General features: G+C 42.5%; 1 protein-coding gene across 1 annotated transcript in view; it reads right to left on the bottom strand.

Moving 5' to 3' along the window:
• Positions 1-19,554, bottom strand: part of LOC110172721 (spectrin beta chain, non-erythrocytic 4) — a 65,459-nt gene that overhangs the window by 41,506 nt on the left and 4,399 nt on the right. Inside the window, exons 4-11 of the mRNA XM_055166889.1 lie at positions 19,373-19,546; positions 17,075-17,166; positions 16,788-16,868; positions 16,379-16,494; positions 15,547-15,659; positions 14,111-14,298; positions 2,151-2,268; positions 640-798 (exon numbers count right to left, since the gene is read on the bottom strand). Of these exons, the coding sequence (XP_055022864.1) occupies positions 640-798; positions 2,151-2,268; positions 14,111-14,298; positions 15,547-15,659; positions 16,379-16,494; positions 16,788-16,868; positions 17,075-17,166; positions 19,373-19,546 (1,041 nt within the window). The remainder of the gene's footprint in view (positions 1-639; positions 799-2,150; positions 2,269-14,110; positions 14,299-15,546; positions 15,660-16,378; positions 16,495-16,787; positions 16,869-17,074; positions 17,167-19,372; positions 19,547-19,554) is intronic.

Below are 19,554 nucleotides of genomic sequence, written 5' to 3'. Positions count from 1 at the left end.
CTGACAGTTGTGGCAGGCACTTATAAACTTATCGTGGTGAATAATTAGGATGCTCAGAAGGTAATAATGTAAGGCATAATGTAAGTGAGAAATTATATTGAACCACTGCAAACTGTTTAAAATGGAAAAAAAAAAGTTATATTTTTCATGTTTCTAAGATAGGTGACTTTTTTTTCAGTTTTTTTGAATCCTAAGTTTCTACCACCAAAACTAAACTTGATAAAGACATTATTGTTTTTCCTGAAATTTTCCACATTATGGCATTAAACTAAACTTAGTAACATCTGTAACACCAAGGTCCAGGTGTGATCTGTGGAGAACTTATCACACTTGTAGTAAGAATGCATTTCAAGGTAAAATACAGCTAATTGAAAAACATGCAAGATGGACACGTTTAATGCCATATTGTTTGACAGTCTAGGAAAGTGGTAACATTGAGCCACACCTGCCTCGTGTTGCTCTTGTGGTCAAAGCGCATGGCCAACAGCTCCAGGCCCCATGTCTCCTCCCCCTTCACTCTCCCCTTTAGTCATCCAAGAACTGCCCAGTTTAGCTGCTCTATTTAAAATGTGGTTTACTGACACTTTAAAGAACAATAGTTTGTGAGTGACAGGAGAAGTGTGTCCCTGTGTGGCAAACCTGTGATACCAGCCGCTGGTTCTCATTCAGCCAGGCCTGCCTCATGGTGGTCTTGTGGTCGAAACGCTGGGCCAACAGTTCCAGTTTCTCCTGACGAATCAGCTCTTTTCGCAGGGCTACGCCTCTTTCATGCTCCGCCTTCTCTAGTCTCTCCCAGGCCTGCACATAGTAACCATCAGATGCACTCACAATTTAAAAACAACATTACAAGTCTGACTCTGCAGAATTCTTGTATCACAGTCTCTGAAAAAATGTCAAAATAAGGTAAGTAATAAATAGTAGTGGACATATATGTTGGATTACTCAAACATGCATGAATCACTCTAAATATGATACATATGAATGGGTAATTGAGAAGAGAAATCATTTATAACAAAAAAGCTATTAAAAGTTGATTTGGCACAATATGTCTCCTTTAAGTGACTGCTCATTTCCTTAAAACTAAGCAAGGCTGGTCTATCTTACAAAATCAGGCTATTTGACTTTGAATTCTGGGTCATTCTCACTGAATACTGCTAAAATAAAACAAACTTTTCTTCAAAAACAGCCAAAAAGATGGTGTAAATCTATGATTAACATGTACTATGCCAGATATTAGCAGTGTTGGGAGTAACACATTATAAAAGTAACAAATTACTGTAATACATTGCTTTTTGCTGTAACACAATAATGTTCGGCATTACAGGGAAAAAAAATTTAATATCTGACTCAGTACTCAGTGAAGTGGTGGATTTTTCTTCATACAAATTCGCTAAAATCACCACGATATTAGCAGAGGTGAAACACCGGAGACGGGCCCACGTAGACCACCTGGTAATCGCGAGCGAAAGGACCGGCGCAGAACTCCATGCTCCATGGGGCAAACCACAGCTGGCGCCCGATCGCGCTTTGCAGACACCCTGCTCCACGGGCTCGGGGTTCTCTCAGGGGCGGTCCTAGATTCTAAGTTCTAGTCCAAGTTGTCCTGGTTTGATCCTGGTTTAGACCTGCTTTAGACCTGCTTTAGACCTGGGTCAGTTCTGGTTTAGACCTGGTTTAGTCCTGGTTCAATTCTGGTTTAGACCTTGTTGAGTCCTGGTTCAGCTCTGGTTTAGTCCTAAATTCGTCCTGGTTTAGACCTGGTTTAGTCCTGGTTTAGTCTTCGGTTCAGTCTGGGTTCAGCTCTGGTTCAGTTTTGGTTTAGTCCTGGTTTAGTCCATATATGGCGCAAAAGTCTTCGCAATTATTTTAGTGAGAGTAACTTAAAAGTAATGCAATAGTAATGCAATGCCTTACATTTTAAATGCAATAATATTGTAATGTAATGAATTACTTTGAAATGACAGTAATAAGTAATAAATAAGAAATTACAGTTTTAAAGTAACTTACCCAACAGCGGATATTAGCTATTGTATCTGGCATTATTAGATATTAGATATTAGAGAAGTTGACTTGCAAGTTGTAAGTAAATATAACATACTTTAATATGCGAAAATGATGAATCATATAATATACTAGGACGCTTTGCCCACCTTGTTGATGTCAGCAAGCAGCCTGCCCTCCTGAGGCACATAGGGCTTCTGGTTGTTGGCGCGCAGTTTGCTCTGGATGGTGAAGAGTAGCACTTCCAGGTTCCCCTTCTCCTGGAACCTGCACACAAGAACATTTAACCTAGAACCTACACACCAGCACATTTAATCTAAAACCTATACACCAGCATTTATTTAATTTACTATACCTACACAGCACATTTAATCACAGAATTTAAACACAAGCATATTTAATAGAACCTACGCACAAGCACATGTTTAAACTAGAAACACAAACACATTTTACTAGCATTTAACTAGAACACACACAAGCACATTTAATAGAACCTACAACACCAATTTAATAGAATAGAACCTAGAACACAAGCATGTTTAAACTAAAACCTACACAGAAGCACATTTAACGTAGAACCTACACACAAGCACATTTAATCAAGAAACTATGCACAAGCATGTTTAATATAGAACGTACGCACAAGCACGTTTAAACTAGAACCTATACACCAGCACATTTAATCTAGAATTTACACAGAAGCAAGTATAATCTAAAACCTACACACATGCACATTTAACGTAGAACCTACACACAAGCACGTTTAATCTAGAACCTACCCACCAGCATGTTTAATGAAGAACCTACGCACAAGCATGTTTAATCTAGAACCTACACACAAGCACGTTTAACGTAGAAGCTACACAAGCACGTTTAAACTAGAACCTACACACCAGCACATTTCATCTAGAATTTACACAGAAGCAAGTATAATCTAAAACCTACACACAAGCACATTTAACGTAGAACCTACACACAAGCACGTTTAATCCTACCCACCAGATGTTTACCTACGCACACTGTTTAAACTAGAACCTAACAAGCACACCACTAACCACACATGTTTAACGAACCTAGTTTAACGAATAGACCCCCGTTACGAATAGACCCAATAGTAACAGAGCATTACTTGATAAAAAGTAAAAAGGGTCAATAAATACTAATAAATAATTAGATTTAAAACTTGATTAAAACAGTTATAAATAACATGATAAAAATATAAATAACATTTAAAAGACAAATTCATGTTTTTTATTTATTTTTGTTTAAAAAGAATATTGTAAACTTTTTTTGTTATCGATAAAGTTTTTCGAACGCCCCTCCCCCACCCACGAGAGGCTGCATAGCAGGAAGCAAGGCCTGTTACGGCAGAGCGAGCGAGCACACACGGCAGAGCAGCTATTAGCGCAAGCTACAGAGATGTAAACCTGTTGTCTAACCAGGCTGGAGGAGGGGTGTGAGCAAAACTTGGAGTTACACGGTTTCCGACAATTACTAGGAGTTTTTTTGGTGAGTTTCATATATATATATATATATATATATATATATATATATATATATATATATATATATCAGGGTGAGTGGGGCCGAATTGGACTTGCCGCAGACGGCAGAGAGCGGCACATCTTTACTGTTTATATTTCTGTTGGGAAATGTGAAGCTTATTTTACTGTAAAGGTATTTTATGTTATGTATTTTGGGTGAATATTTGGGTGTGGAACACGCTAACTCCTAGTAATACTGAGTGGTGTGGATGTCGAGCCACCGCCATTTTGAGTTTTTGTTGGGTCACGTTGCCTTTTAAGATTTATTTATTTATTTAAAGTAGTTTTATTTCATGGACTAAAAGCAAAAATCTAATTATAATTAATTTCTTCATGGCCTGTCCTGCAGGCCAGGTTTTATTCCCCCCGGGGAAAACGTGGGAGAAGAAGGTCCCGGACCCTGAATTCCCACAGAGACACGGAGACACAGACACACGGAAGGCGAGCCTACCCAGGAAGCGCAGGAAAGGACGGCGCATAGAGCACCTTCACACCCACAAACACACCACCAAGGTTGCGGTAGGAGATTGACAGTTTTCTCCGTGGATCTCAAAGACACTGAGGAGCACTTTGCCACTGACGGGGAATGTTGCTAAGGAGCACTAAAAGCGTTTTCTACGTTAAAGGACATTTAAAAGAACTGTTCTGTTTTTGCTACGCATACTGTATCATTTTGTTTGAATCTATGGCAATTTTGTAAACTTTAAAAGGACACAAGGTATAATTTACAAAATTGATTTGAAAAGTGCACAGGGTGGATAAATTGAGCCTAAATTAGAGCTTAAACCTAAAATTAATGTCACGCCCCTGCCTGTGACCTGAGTCTTCCTTGTGGATGTGGGCGGAGTCTGCTGGGAGCACCTGCTCTCCATCTGCAATCAAGCCTGCTACAAAGGCCCAGCTCTCCAGCCAGACTCTGCCAGATTGTTTTCGTCTACCTGATGGTGATCTACCAGTCAGCTCAGTTTTTGTTCTACGTCGCTTCCTGTTACTTACCTGCATTTTTGTATTTCCTAGTTCCCGCTGTGGAAGACTCCGGCATTCCAGTTCCTGGCTCCTCGCTCCTCTACTGCCTATCCTGCCTCGTCAATAAACCCTTGTTTCCTTTTTGCATTTTTGCCCTCGTTCTGAGTCTGTTTTTGGGGTCCACTCCAGTGGTACACAACAGAACAATCTGGCCAAGACATGGACTCCCCAGACCCAGTTCGAGCAGCACTCCAAGCCCAAGGACTGAGAGTTCAGCAGCAAGAGAAGCAAGTGAGTAGCCTCAGAGAAGAACTCAGATCTGCTAATGACGGTCACCAAGAGGCATTTTCTCAGATATCCTCTCAGATGAACTTCATAATTGAGCGACTCAAGCAAATGGAAGATGCATCGTTTCCACCTGCACGAGCTACTCCACCTCCCACTCCTGAAGTTGTTTCTGCCCTTCCTCCTCCTGGATCTTCTCTCATTCGTTTGTCCAGTCCTGAGAGATTTTCCGGTGAGTCAGGGGATTGTCGGCCATTTCTGTCTCAATGCGAGTTGCATTTCGAATTCCAACCTGCTTCATTTCCCTCCGACCGTGCTAAAGTTGCATTTATAATCTCCTACTTGACTGGTCGAGCTAGAGCCTGGGCTACAGCGGAGTGGGATCGGCACTCTACCATCTGCAATTCCCTTCCTCTTTTCCTCAAGACTTTCAACCAAATCTTCCAGACCGTTTCACCGGTCGAGAGGCTGCTAAGGCCTTGGTCTCATTCATTACGACAAGGACGACGCAGCGTGCTGGATTACGCCTTGGAGTTTCGTACTCTCTCGGCTGACAGTGGGTGGAATCAGTTAGCCCTAGTGGATGCTTTTTTCAACGGACTTTCTGAGACTATTAAAGACCACCTAACTCCCCTTGATTTACCCTCTGAGTTGGAGGCTTTGATTGCTCTGGCCTCTAAGATTGACCAAAGACTGACTGAGAGGGAGCGAGTCCGTATCCGTCAGTTTCCCCCACAGCCCAGAAGAATGAACTTCAGGGAGAGGGTTTCTCCAGTTTCCTCCGTGCCTTCTGTGCCTACTGTCGATTCAGAGGAACCTATGCAACTGGGTCGGGCCCGACTAACTCCAGCTGAACGCCAACGCCGACAAAGGTCGGGCCTTTGCTTTTACTGTGGACAAGAAGGACATTTCATCAGTGCTTGCCCCTTACGGCCAAAAGACCAGGCTCACCTGTGAGTGGAGGGGTCCTAGTGAGCCATGTTTCCTCTCCTACGCAATTTTCTCCGGACCGGCTTCTCCTTCAGACCTCCTTGCTGTGGTTACGTGAGTGCCTCTCTTTCCATAGTTTTGTTGACTCTGGGGCCGACGATAATTTTATTGATTCCAACCTTGTTCATCAAGCGAATATTCCTACCGAACCATTAGAGTTTCCCCGAGAGGTCAATGCTCTGAATGGAAGTCACTTAGCCAAAGTCACACACCGCACCATGCCTTTAACCCTTGTTCTTTCTGGCAACCACAGAGAGGAAATTCAGTTATTGGTCATTCCATCTCCTCAAGCTCCAGTGGTTTTAGGTCTACCTTGGCTAAAGTTGCACAACCCACAAATTGACTGGTCAGCCAATAAGGTTAACAGCTGGAGTGTTCACTGTCACTCCCATTGCCTCAAGTCAGCCATCACTGTGAGTAAAGGTTCAAACTCCACTCCACCTAGTCCTCCTGATTTGACCTCTGTTCCTACCATGTATCATGATTTGGCCCAAGTATTCAGTAAAGAGAAAGCACTGTCCCTCCCTCCTCACCGCCCCTATGATTGTGCCATAGACTTACTCCCTGGAGCTCCTTTACCTTCTAGTCGTTTGTATAAACTTACCCGTCCTGAAAGAGAAACTATGGAGCAGTATATTAAAGACTCTCTGGCAGCTGGTTTAATTCGGCCCTCCTCGTCCCCAGTTGGGGCTGGATTTTTCTTTGTGGATAAGAAGGATAAAACTTTACGACCCTGCATTGATTATCGTGGATTAAATGACATTACCATAAAAAATAAATATCCCCTACCACTCATTGACTCTGCGTTCGAGCCTCTCCATCAAGCAAACATTTTTACCAAACTTGACCTCCGCAATGCCTATCATCTGGTCCGCATCCGCCAAGGAGATGAGTGGAAGACTGCTTTTAATACTCCCATAGGACACTTTGAGTATTTAGTTATGCCGTTTGGACTTACTAATGCCCCTGCCGTATTCCAAGCCCTGGTCAATGATGTGCTCCGTGACATGCTCAATAAATTTGTATTTGTTTATCTTGATGACATTTTGATTTTCTCCAGAGACCTTGAAGAACACGTGGAGCATGTGAGGATGGTCCTGCAAAGACTCTTAGAAAATAAGTTATTTGTTAAAGCTGAAAAGTGTGAATTTCACGCAACCACTGTTAACTTTCTTGGTTTTATCATTGAACAGGGGCAACTAAAGCCAGATCCAGCTAAAGTGAAAGCTGTTGCGGAGTGGCCTAGACCCGAGACACGCAAACAACTCCAGCGTTTTCTGGGATTTGCCAATTTCTACAGAAGATTCATCAAGGATTACAGTAGAAAAGCAGCTCCACTTACCTGTTTGACCTCCACCCTTGTCCCTTTCAAGTGGTCCAATGACGCTGAAGTAGCTTTTTCCACACTCAAACAACTTTTCATAACTGCTCCGGTTTTGTCTCACCCAGATCCATCCAAACAATTCATTGTTGAAGTTGATGCCTCAGACTCCGGAGTGGGTGCTGTACTGTCCCAGCATTGTCCTAAGGATCAGAAGATTCACCCTTGTGCTTACTTCTCTCGGAGACTAACACCAGCAGAAGCCAACTATGACATTGGCAACAGAGAGCTTCTGGCGGTTGTGTTGGCCCTGCAAGAATGGCGCCACTGGCTCGAAGGAGCTGAGCACCCCTTTATTGTGTGGACTGACCACAAGAATCTTTCTTACCTTCATTCAGCTAAAGATTAAACTCCCATCAGGCTCGATGGGCTCTGTTCCTGGGAAGATTTAATTTTGTTTTAACTTACCGTCCTGGTTCCCGGAATGCTAAGCCTGATGCCCTGTCTCGTCAGTCCACTTCTGAGGCGGCTGAAACCCAACCTGCTCCTATCTTACCACCATCTTGCATCATTGACAAGCCAGACTCCATAATCAAGCCCTCAACTTCGAGTTTCCTCCTTGGAGCCGTTAGCTGGGAGATTGAGAAGGTTGTCCGGGAGGCCCAACAAACAACCTGACCCAGGTACTGGTCCACCCAATTGTTTGTATGTGCCTGACTCTGTGCGCTCCCAAGTCCTCCAGTGGGGGCATGCCTCAAAGTTCACATGTCATCCTGGTTTTAATCGCACTTTAGCTTTCCTCAGGCAAAGATTTTGGTGGCCCTCCATGTCTCGGGACACCAGAGCCTTTGTTTCTGCTTGTCCTGTGTGCGCTCGCAGCAAATCCAGTCACCTGCCCCCTTCTGGTCTTCTCCATCCTCTGCCAATCCCCAGCCGGCCTTGGTCACATATAGCAGTGGACTTTGTTACGGGTCTCCCCACATCTGAAGGTAACACCACTATCCTAACCATAGTGGATCGTTTTTCTAAAGCCGTGCATTTTGTTCCTCTCCCCAAATTACCTTCCTCCTCTGAAACGGCTAAACTCTTGATACTGCATGTGTTTCGTCTTCATGGTATTCCCACGGACATTGTATCAGACAGAGGCCCACAGTTCTCCTCTCAGGTTTGGAAGGCTTTTGTCTGTCTCTGGGGACTTCAGTCAGCCTATCTTCTGGTTATCATCCTCAATCCAATGGACAAACTGAAAGAGCTAACCAGGACTTGGAGTCTGCACTGCGCTGTGTCACGGCCCGTAACCCCACCACTTGGAGTTCTTTTTTGCCTTGGGTCGAGTACGCCCACAATTCCTTGGTGTCTTCTGCTACTGGTATGTCTCCTTTTATGGTGTCACTGGGTTTTCAACCTCCATTATTCCCTGTTCAGGAGACAGAAGTTGCAGTCCCTTCTGTCCAGGCCCATCTGAGACGCTGCCGTACTGTTTGGAAGGCAGCCAGGGCAGCACTCAAACGCACTAGTGTCCGCAACCAGGAGTGTGCCAATCGCCACCGTGTACCATGTCCCACCTACCAACCAGGGCAAAAGGTTTGGCTTTCGTCTCGAGACTTGCCTCTTCAGGTGGAGTCTCGTAAATTGGCTCCCAAGTTTGTTGGACCTTTCACTATAGAAAGAATCATTAATCCATCTGTTGTGCGTCTCAAATTGCCAAGATCGATGAACATTCATCCCTCTTTTCACGTATCCCTATTAAAACCTGTGGTTTCTAGTCCCCTCAGCCCTCCTGCCGATCCCCCTCCTCCCGCCCGGATCGTTGACAATCACCCTGCTTTCACTGTGCGCCGTATCCTGGATGTCCGGCGCCGTGGGAGGGGTCACCAGTACCTTGTGAACTGGGAAGGGTATGGTCCTGAGGAGCGATCTTGGGTCCCTCGGCATTAAATCCTTGATGCCTCTCTGCTCCGGGATTTCTACAGGACCTTCCCTGACAAGCCTGGTAGGACGTCCGGAGACGTCCCCTAGGAGGGGGGGTACTGTCACGCCCCTGCCTGTGACCTGAGTCTTCCTTGTGTGGATGTGGGCGGAGTCTGCTGGGAGCACCTGCTCTCCATCTGCAATCAAGCCTGCTACAAAGGCCCAGCTCTCCAGCCAGACTCTGCCAGATTGTTTTCGTCTACCTGATGGTGATCTACCAGTCAGCTCAGTTTTTGTTCTACGTCGCTTCCTGTTACTTACCTGCATTTTTGTATTTCCTAGTTCCCGCTGTGGAAGACTCCGGCATTCCAGTTCCTGGCTCCTCGCTCCTCTACTGCCTATCCTGCCTCGTCAATAAACCTTTGTTTCCTTTTTGCATTTTTGCCCTCGTTCTGAGTCTGTTTTTGGGGTCCACTCCAGTGGTACACAACAATTAAGCCAGTAAAATTAGATTCTCAACCAAAAGCCCTCTAAATTAAATGACCGGTCATATTAAAGGAAGGAAAAATTAAGACACAAATAGAACTGAAACTAAAATCTATTGTTGAACTTAGCCTGAAACGTTAAGGGTGAAACAATACAGAGTTTTTAAAGGTACCTTATATAAATTAAGCACCTGCAGTACTTGTTAATTGGATGTCTGTCAACTGTTATTAAAGTTTGCCGGCTTTCCATTCAAAATTATTCTGACTGCGACTTTTACATGCCACTCACCACTCCTACGAACCTATAACTGGTCCAGTAGCTTATTTCCCTACTAGCATAGGTGCTACAAATTCTTGGCGAGCCAGCCAGGAGTGGTTCGTGTATGTTAGTGAGCCCAGATTTACCTGAAATAGAACAGATATGGAAGCCGTGCAACAGAGCAACGTTAAGATGTTTAAGACTGGTTTAACTGGCACTGAGGTAGATGAGGAGCTCATTGATTTCCTTAAACAGTATGGGTCCATCCAGGCCATAGTACTTGTAGATTCTTCCCACCCAGAGAAGGGCAAGCAGTCCATTATTGAGTATGCATCAGGTGCATCAGTACAGGCCCTGTCTAACTTGCTACCTCACAGATTCTCACCCAAAGACAAACCTAGCATTCTTTACCTTGTTGAAGCATTGAGTTCAGTTTACACCCCTGTAGTTAGCAAGACCGCTACTCAGACTTATCTGACTGAACTGAGAGACATAGCAAAACTGACAGGCAGAGACTTTGCAGATGTACTGAGAGACGACCTTTCCTCCATTAGTCAAGCTGTTGATGCTGATGACTATGACAACACAAACGACCATGGTGACTCACCCCAAGTCCCTCATTCCAATGTGCCTCTCAGTCCAATGCGAGATAACCCACCAACTGTTGAACCGATCCACCAACAGATCCATGCTGCTGTTAACAGTCCTCCACCTGTGCTGATCAATACAAAGACATCCACTCTAACACCTTCAGATGTCAATCCACCAGAGCTCCAAAAAGTGATAGTGGAGCATGTGCTAAGATCTGAAGATTTTAACACACAGATGAACACTCCTTTCAGATTAAGACTGTTTTCTGGCCGTTGTCCTTGCCCAAACAATGAAGTAGACTATGAAAGTTGGCGATCAAGTGTTGAACTTCTTCTCAAAGACCCTAAACAACTTGATGCATCCAAATCCAGAAGACTCTTAGAAAGTCTCTCTTCGCCTGCTGTTGACTTTCTAAAGCACTTACCTACAGATTCACCTCCTTCTACATACCTGAAAATCCTTGAATCTGCCTTTGGTACAGTCGAAGATGGTGATGACCTTTTCGCAAAATACTTGAACACCATGCAAAATCATGGTGAAGAGCCTTCATCATATCTACAGGTCATGCTGAACACAACTTTCATAAGGGGTGACATCCCTTCAGGTGAACTTGACAAGCAGCTGCTAAAACAGTTCATAAGAGGCTGTTGGGATAATGATCTGATAGCGGAGCTTCGTTTTCTAAGTTAAAGGACATTTAAAAGAACTGTTCTGTTTTTGCTACGCATACTGTATCGTTTTGTTTGAATCTATGGCAATTTTGTAAACTTTAAAAGGACACAAGGTATAATTTTAAAAGTTTCAAAATTGATTTGAAAAGTGCACAGAGTGGATAAATTGATCCTAAATTAGAGATTAAACCTAAAATTAAGCCAGTAAAATTAGATTCTCAACCAAAAGCCCTCTAAATTAAATGACCGGTCATATTAAAGGAAGGAAAAATTAACACAAATAGAACTGAAACTAAAATCTATTGTTGAACTTAGTCTGAAACGTTAAGGGTGAAACAATACAGAGTCTTTAAAGGTACCTTATATAAATTAAGCACCTGCAGTACTTGTTAATTGTATGTCTGTCAACTGTTATTAAAATTTGCCGGCTTTCCATTCAAAATTATTCTGACTGCGACTTTTACATGCCACTCACCACTCCTACAAACCTATAACTGGACCAGTAGCTTATTTCCCTACTAGCATAGGTGCTACATAGAACCTATACACACAAGCACATTTAATCTGAAAATTATGCATAGCATGTTTAATCTAGAATTTACGAACAAGCATGTTTAAACTAGAACCTACACAAGCACGTTTAAACTAGAACCTACACACAAGCACAGGGTCGTTTAACCTAGAACCTACATGGTCAAACACAAATGTTGTCCGTGTCTTCACTGTCATTGTCACTGTCAGCATTTTTGTGTTTGACCATGTTTATTTGTTAAACGACATAGCGATATGGCACCTGTAATAGGAGCGTCTGGAACAGCGAACAGATCAAGTGGTTGAGCGCGTTCATGCGCTGCAGTAAAGCGCAACGTTTGTTACTTCAAACCAGGTCTTGATGGGAACATGTTCGGGATACATTTGGATTATTTTTCAATGGAGAAATAATACGTCACGATAAAGAAGGTTTAACGCGACAATACCGCTCCGGCAGTTTTGCGTCTCTCTATGGGAGTGAATGGAAGCGAGAGGACACGCCCCTCATGCTTCCAGGTGTGGCCCCGCCTTTACCAGTTACGCTGATCGCCAGACAATCCGGACAGGGGACTCAGCGCTGCGCTGCGCAGCATCCGGCGTCAATGAATTAATTTAGAACCTACATATAAGAATGTTTAGTCTCGAACCTACACACAAGCATGTTTAATCTAGAACCTACACACAAGCATGTTTAATCTAGAACCTACACACAAGCATGTTTAAACTAGAACCTACACACAAGCATGTTTAATCTAGAACCTACACACAAGCATGTTTAATCTAGAACCTACACACAAGCATGTTTAACCTAGAACCTACACACAAGCATATTTAACCTAGAACCTACACACAAGCATGTTTAAACTAGAACCTACACACAAGGATGTTTAAACTAGAGCCTACGCACAAGCATATTTAACCTAGAACCTACACACAAGCATGTTTAAACTAGAACCTACACACAAGGATGTTTAAACTAGAGCCTACGCACAAGCATATTTAACCTAGAACCTACACACAAGCATGTTTAAACTAGAACCTACACACAAGGATGTTTAAACTAGAACCTTCACACAAGCATGTTTAACCTAGAACCTACGCACAAGCATGTGTAAAATAGAATTTACGCCAAGCACATTTAATCTAGAACCTACACACAGGGATTTTTAATCTAGAACCTACACACAAGCACATTTAATCTCGAACATATGCATAAAAACATTTAATCTAGAACCTACGCACAAGCACGTTTAAACTAGAACCTACGCACAAGCATGTTTAAACTAGAACCTACACACAGGGACGTTTAATCTAGAACCTACGCAAAGAAGATTTAATCTAGAACCTACACACAAGCACATTTAATTCAGAAACTACGCACAAGCACGTTTAAACTAGAACCTTCGCACAGGGTCGTTTAACCTAGAACCTATATGCACAAGCACATTTAATCTTAAATTTATGCATAGCATGTTTAATCTAGAACCTACGCATAAGCATGTTTAAACTAGAACCTACACAAGCACGTTTAAACTAGAATCTAAGCACAAGCATGTTTAATCTAGAACCTATGCACAAGCATGTGTAAGATAGAACCTCCACAAAGCACATTTAATCTAGAACCTACGCATAAGAAAATTTAATCTAGAACCTACACACAGGGATTTTTAAACTAGAACCTACGCAAAGCACATTTAATCTAGAACCTTTGACAGAGAACCTGTACAAAGGCAAGCATTACAGAGATCATCTGGTCATTATGTGCCATCATAGTAGTCTGAATGACACATGTTGTGTATGTGTATGTAGTATGTTAAAGTGATAGAGTGTCAATTTCCGGAGGTATATTTCATGGAAATGAAAAGTTAAAACCATACTGCAACATTCTCCACAGAGATTGATATGATGTTTTATACCATACATAAACAAACAGGAGGAAGTCTTCCTCCAGGTCAAGTAAGTTTGTAGAGATGCTCACAGTAAGCAAGTTTTTCAGTGCAATAAAAACATCCATAATGAAAGAAAAATATATATATATTTAAGTTTATTTTTGGCAAAAAACAAAACAAAAACAAAAAAAAAACCCACAAATACTATGGCTTTATTTTGAAAAGGGGACGTGTGTGTATGCTAATGTCCGTCTATCAATAACGTAATTCTGTCCTGCATTTGAGGCTTTTTTGCTCAAAAACCCTGTAGCTCCTCCACTGTGCATAGGTAGATCATACACATTGGGTTCAGATATGTCATGTAGACATTTTCTAACAATAAAAACAAATCCATTAATGCAATTTTGAACATTAAGTCAATGGTTCTGTTTCTGTTATTAGTGTAAAATATAAAAGAATCATATATCTATGTTATACATATAGGCTCTATAGGTGCAGTGGGTACAATGGTTGGTTTTGTGTAGTGGCTGGACGGGTGCTGTGGGTGTGGTGTGCAGTAGTGGGTTGGTGTGATGGGCATTGCTGTGGGTGTGGTGTGCAATAGTCAGTATGAATGGTTGGTAGATCCTGTTTTCCATGTTTTTTGGTGGTCAGAGAAGGACCTACTTGCTTGGCTTCTCCACGGTGCAGTAACTGGTGAAGGCCTGCAGTTGATGCTGAACACCGCTCAGAGAGTTGGCAAACTTCTGGTTACTGATGATGGAAATGGTCTTCTCGATCCAGTCCAGCAGCTCGGATGCCAGCGCCTCATACCGCTGGATGACGTTCTCTGCCTCGATGCATTTGTCAAGCACCTGCACACAGGCAGAAGAGAGCAGACAATGGAGAAGAGACAAAATTTGTGAGAGAAATTATTAGAATACTTAAAACAACACTGTGTTTTTCTGAAGGTGGCATGTAACTTGCATGACTGCATGGAAAGAGAAGGTTAAAAACATACACTACCAGTCAAACATTTGGACACACCTTCTTTTCAATTGTATTTTTTCTTTAACTTCAGCACTTTCTACATTTTATACACACACAGAAGATACCAAATACATGAAGAAAAATATATGAAATTATGTAGTAAAGGAAAAAAGTTAAATAATTCACATGAAATGGTGTTCACTTCATGGTTGTGCCTCCTCAGGGTCAAGAAATGCCCAAAGTAAAAACCAGAGTTAAAAGCAAAGAGTGGCTATTTTTTTTAAATCTTAAATCTAAAACCAGTTTTGAGTTTGAGAAGTTGTTTATTATATTCTTCATGTGTCCATTCATAGTTCTGTGAGAGTGAGAATCTACAATGTAAATAATCATGGAAACAAAGAAGGAACATAAATGAAAAAATGTGTCTGAACCTTTGACTGGTCATGTACACTGGAACATTCTATGCCATACTGTGTAATATTATGGCCAAAGAGAAGAGCCATTTCCATGGAAACAAGAAGAAGGTCCTACACCAGGCTAAATAACAGTCAGGTTTGTGGAGATGCAAGCCTGCTCTCTTTAAGCAAGCATGCTTCTGTAAAATGTATAAAATAAGCAATAAAAACATCCAAAATGAAACAAACAAACAAATATGATGTTAGTGTTGTGTCCATCATGTCTCCAAACAGCACAATACACATGTCCCCCTTTAAACAGACCGACTGACTGAGGACAAGTTTGAAGAACCTGTGATGCAGATTAGAGACACACCGAAGTTTAACATGTCCCTATTGTTCAGTTACTTACAATCTTTTCTAGAGGCACCGTCATTTTTGTCCAGGCCAGTTTCATTAGTTTTTTTGTTTTTATTCTGTTGAACAACAAATCAAAAGCAGTGTCTGATTTTCATTGGCTATTTTTCAGTACATTTTTTTTTATTATTGCTTTTCTTAGTTACAAGTTATTTCAGTGAAAATTGTTGATTTTTCTTTCATTACCAGAGGGGTACCAACTATTTTGTCCACATCTATATGTATGTCACTTTGTACATGCTTCTGATGTTCCTGATGAGAACAGAGATTGGATTTGCATTCTTGCAGAGGAATACTTTTACTACACAGTGAGTGCTGTACCTTGCCAACGCGCTTGCCCTCCACAATCAGAGCCTTCATCTTGGAGAAATAGTGATAGTAGGAGACCACGTATGTGATGATGGACTTCTCATCAGGGTTCTCCGTGTTCACATCTGCCCAAAAAACACACACATGATGTAACATGTACAACATCATCCAGCTGTTTACTGCTGTCCATGAACCCAGCTCAAGATCTCAGAATTCCACTGGTCCTGTTCGATCACCAAGGGATTTGAAGAATGGGTCAAATGCACACAGGAACAGGATGAAGGTAGTGAAGTATACCTTAGCCTGCCCCACACTGGTCCGTTTTATCTTGGCCTACATAATCAGAGGTACAATACTCCCTTCAATGAAAGAATAGTCTGCCTAAAATTGTAAAAAAGAAATACCCTCCATGTATAACATTTGTTACTAGCCTTGATGAGTTGATCAGGACAAAGAGAGCAGTTTAATTTAGCACACACATATTTTGGTACCCACCTTCATGCTGTAGACCCAGGACCCAGAACCAAGAAAGTTTAAGGAGATAATAAGACTCCTGGAATAGTATGCTGCATCTGTACTGACAGAGGAAATGCCTGAGAGGTTCTGGTTCTCTCCTGGAGCTAGGTGAAGTCCAGGGACTCCTCAGCGATGGTGATGAATGGACAGTAAAGGATGGACAGTGGACAGTAAAGAGTGAGAGCTTCTGGTCTTTTCTTCAGGTTCCAGGAGCTTGGTCAGAGATGGTGCAGAGTGGACAGTGACGGACAGTGGAGTGGACACTGGCCAACTAAGAGTGGACAGCGGTGGACAGTGGACAGTACAGGATGAGTGCTTCTGGTCATACCTTCAGGATCCAGGAGCTTGGTGAGTCCCAGGTGCTGCTCTGCGATGGTGAAGGCCTGCTGCAAGTTGTGGGTGGCGTTGGAGCGGGTCAGTTTGTGGAAGTCCATCAGATCCGGTCTGCACACACAACACATCATGTTTGGGCCTCGCTAATGGGACCAAAGTATCAAGCTACATGCAGAGTCATGTGACCTGCCTGTCTACATGGGCACAAGCTGGTTTTCCAGTGCTAAGTGCTGGACATGTGAACTTTGTGAGACTGACTTTTTGTTCTGTTGGGAATCTGTCTGAGCCAACTGCAAGCCTTTTTCTTCAATAAATGAAATGTTATCACATGAACAAGGTCAGTGGACATGGACAGTGGACAGGGACAGTGGACAGGGACAGTAAACAGTAGAGCAAAGATGCACCTGTGTCTGTGGATGAGGGCGTTGAATGCCAGTCCATCTCTCCAACATGTGGTGAAGTTCTGGATGTTGACCTCGGGATACCTGGAGTATAAGAGCCCACAGTGCATCAGACTAAAGTTGTCAAAATCAGATACAAATCTATACTAGAACAAAAAATGATTGAAGCTAGACACTAATTTGAGCAGCGACACTAAAAGTCACATTAAAAGGATAATTTGTACTTTCCTGAACAGTTTTAGTATGATTTTGAGCTTTATCAAGACATGTGTGGTGACATGTGGACTGACCCGGCTGTCTTCATTTGGCACCACAGTAGCAGGGCGTCTTTGGCCGAGCGTGTCTCTCTGTTGTCCTCTGTGGCGATGCGGATCACCTGGATCTGAGAGACATTGGACTCACATTAGACCAGGACCAAACCAGAACTAGACCAGGATCAGACTGGGACCTAGGGCTGGGTGACATGGTGATAAAAACTGAATTGTGATCTCATTCCTGTGACGTTATGCTATTCTTACACTATATCTTGATTCACTAACTTTCTCAAACACAGTCACTTTTTTCCAACCCACACCTCCTGTTCATCACTCCTGCCAATGAGTGAGTGACAGGTAGATTTGACCAACTTCTATGAAGTGTGAAGCAGATGACTTTAGTTGTCTCTACAAGGCAATATAAAGATACCAGTTTATGAAAAGTGATAAAATGGAAACTGTGATATTACTTTTAGTACTTTGTGGCTGATGGCATCTACATTTCCTGGGGGTGTGGTACTAACTGAAGGCACTACTGTGTCAGAAGCTCTGTTAGACTTTAATCTGAGCTTTGTTTTAACACAATCTGACACGAAAGAGCTGACTTAGCTGCACAACAGGTGAGTTGCTTTGTGCTGTTAAACAAGTCTCTCACACATAAAATCACAGTCACTAGATAGCCATCTTTAGCCAACTGTTTTTCAGTTACAGTTTCAGTCATTCTCACATTTTTGTAGAAAATCACTTAAACAGGAACATGAACCCACATATTGATCACAGGCTCCTGTTTTGTTTTTTTTCTTGAGCTTTCAGACTATCTTAAACCTTTTTTGACAGTGTTTACTGCTGAACACATCACCATACAGGCAGAACACCTCCAGTGTAATATAAAGTATCAATAGTATATTACACCATTTGCATAACAAATCTGCACAATCTTAGCACTTTAATGCTGCCTCTGAAATAATGAGCTGCACACTGTAATAACTGATCACATGTCCTGCTCTCTGAGGCCCCGCCCTCTCTCCATTTCCATGTTTTGCTGCAGTCCTGGATTCTTCTGCTGACAGAGCAGCTGCGCTCACTCCAACTGTAGCACAAACACAGTTCTGCCTCCACCCTACGCACTACCCACTGCCCACTGCACTACCCACTGCCCCCTGTACTGCCTGTTGTCCACTGCACTACCTGCTGCCCCCTATATGTGCTGCCCACTGCCCCCTGTACTGCCCAATTTCCACTGCACTGCCCATTGTCCACTGTACTGCCCACTGTCCATTGTACTGCCCACTGTACTGCCCACTGTCCATTGTACTGCCCACTGTACTGCCCACTATATTGCCCACTGCATTGCTCGCTACACTGGCCACTATAATGCCCAGTATACTGCCCAGTGCACTGCCCACTGAGTGGACAGTGGATTAAACTATTCATTGTGAACATCAAACAGATGATGAACATGGTCTGACTTAGAACTGCAAATTGTTCAAAAGTCACATTTTGACAGAGAGTCAGAAAAGGACTTCTAATCATAAACTAAATCTTCACATGCACATACAAACAAACAAACTCTGTGGGTTTGAGATGGGGCGTCTCCCAAAGGTGCTACTTACTGATACACTTTACAGAAGGTTCACTTCACTGTTCACTCTTTTAACTAAGATGATGTCACATTTGGACTTGTACTGGAGGACAAACCAAAAAGACTTTAGAACGAATTATTATTATGGCAACTTTTTTCATTCACAAATGTAAACTCTTATTTCATGTCTCACTGAACTGTCCTCCCTGAGAAATTAACGGAAGTTCTGCAAATCCAAGAAAGCATTTTTGGCTTTACAATAATATTGTTGCATGACCTTTTATCCTTATAGCACCTTAATTAAGCGTCCTTTATTACGCATCAGAGACATATATGGAGTTGTGTTTTGTTTCATTCACACATTTGATTATTAGTCTGTCAACACCTCTAAAACTCAAAATGCTCTCTCCCACCTAGTGATGAAGTTTCCAAATAAACAGCTCCTTTTACCATTAGTTCGGGCTGAAATTATCCAAATGATTCTAGTAAAGGTGTATGGAGCTTAAAAACACAGTGGAGCACTTCCTGTATTACCACATGATATCACAGGGCTGTTTGTGATGAGGAAACAATGTTAGAACATAGATCAGAAAATAAATTAACATGGGCTTTTTAACAGTTTTTATATATTTTGTTTACAGTTATTTTTTATTTTGTTCAGCTTTGACATATTTAGTTGACTATTTTATAACCCTGTATGGTTTGATTAGAAGAACTGTGAGAGCTGGCACTGAAGCAGATGTGAGTGTGACCTGGAAGCGTAGGATGATGGTCCAGATGAGGCCCAGCGTGAGCCTGTGGTTTCCGTCGACGATGTCGTGAGAGCCCACGTTCTCCAGGTGCACGCGCTGCTCTTTGAGGAACTGCAGAGCTTTGTCCACGTTCTCCAGACAGTGGATTCTCATGCGGCCGCGCGTTGGGCGGGGCTGAGCAA

Source organism: Boleophthalmus pectinirostris, unplaced genomic scaffold (genome assembly GCF_026225935.1).
Source record: "Boleophthalmus pectinirostris isolate CB_2022bp ecotype Guang Dong unplaced genomic scaffold, ASM2622593v1 HiC_scaffold_9, whole genome shotgun sequence".
Lineage (NCBI taxonomy): Eukaryota > Metazoa > Chordata > Actinopteri > Gobiiformes > Gobiidae > Boleophthalmus > Boleophthalmus pectinirostris.
Note: the sequence above shows the minus strand (reverse complement) of the source record. Positions and strands in the feature narration are given on the sequence as shown.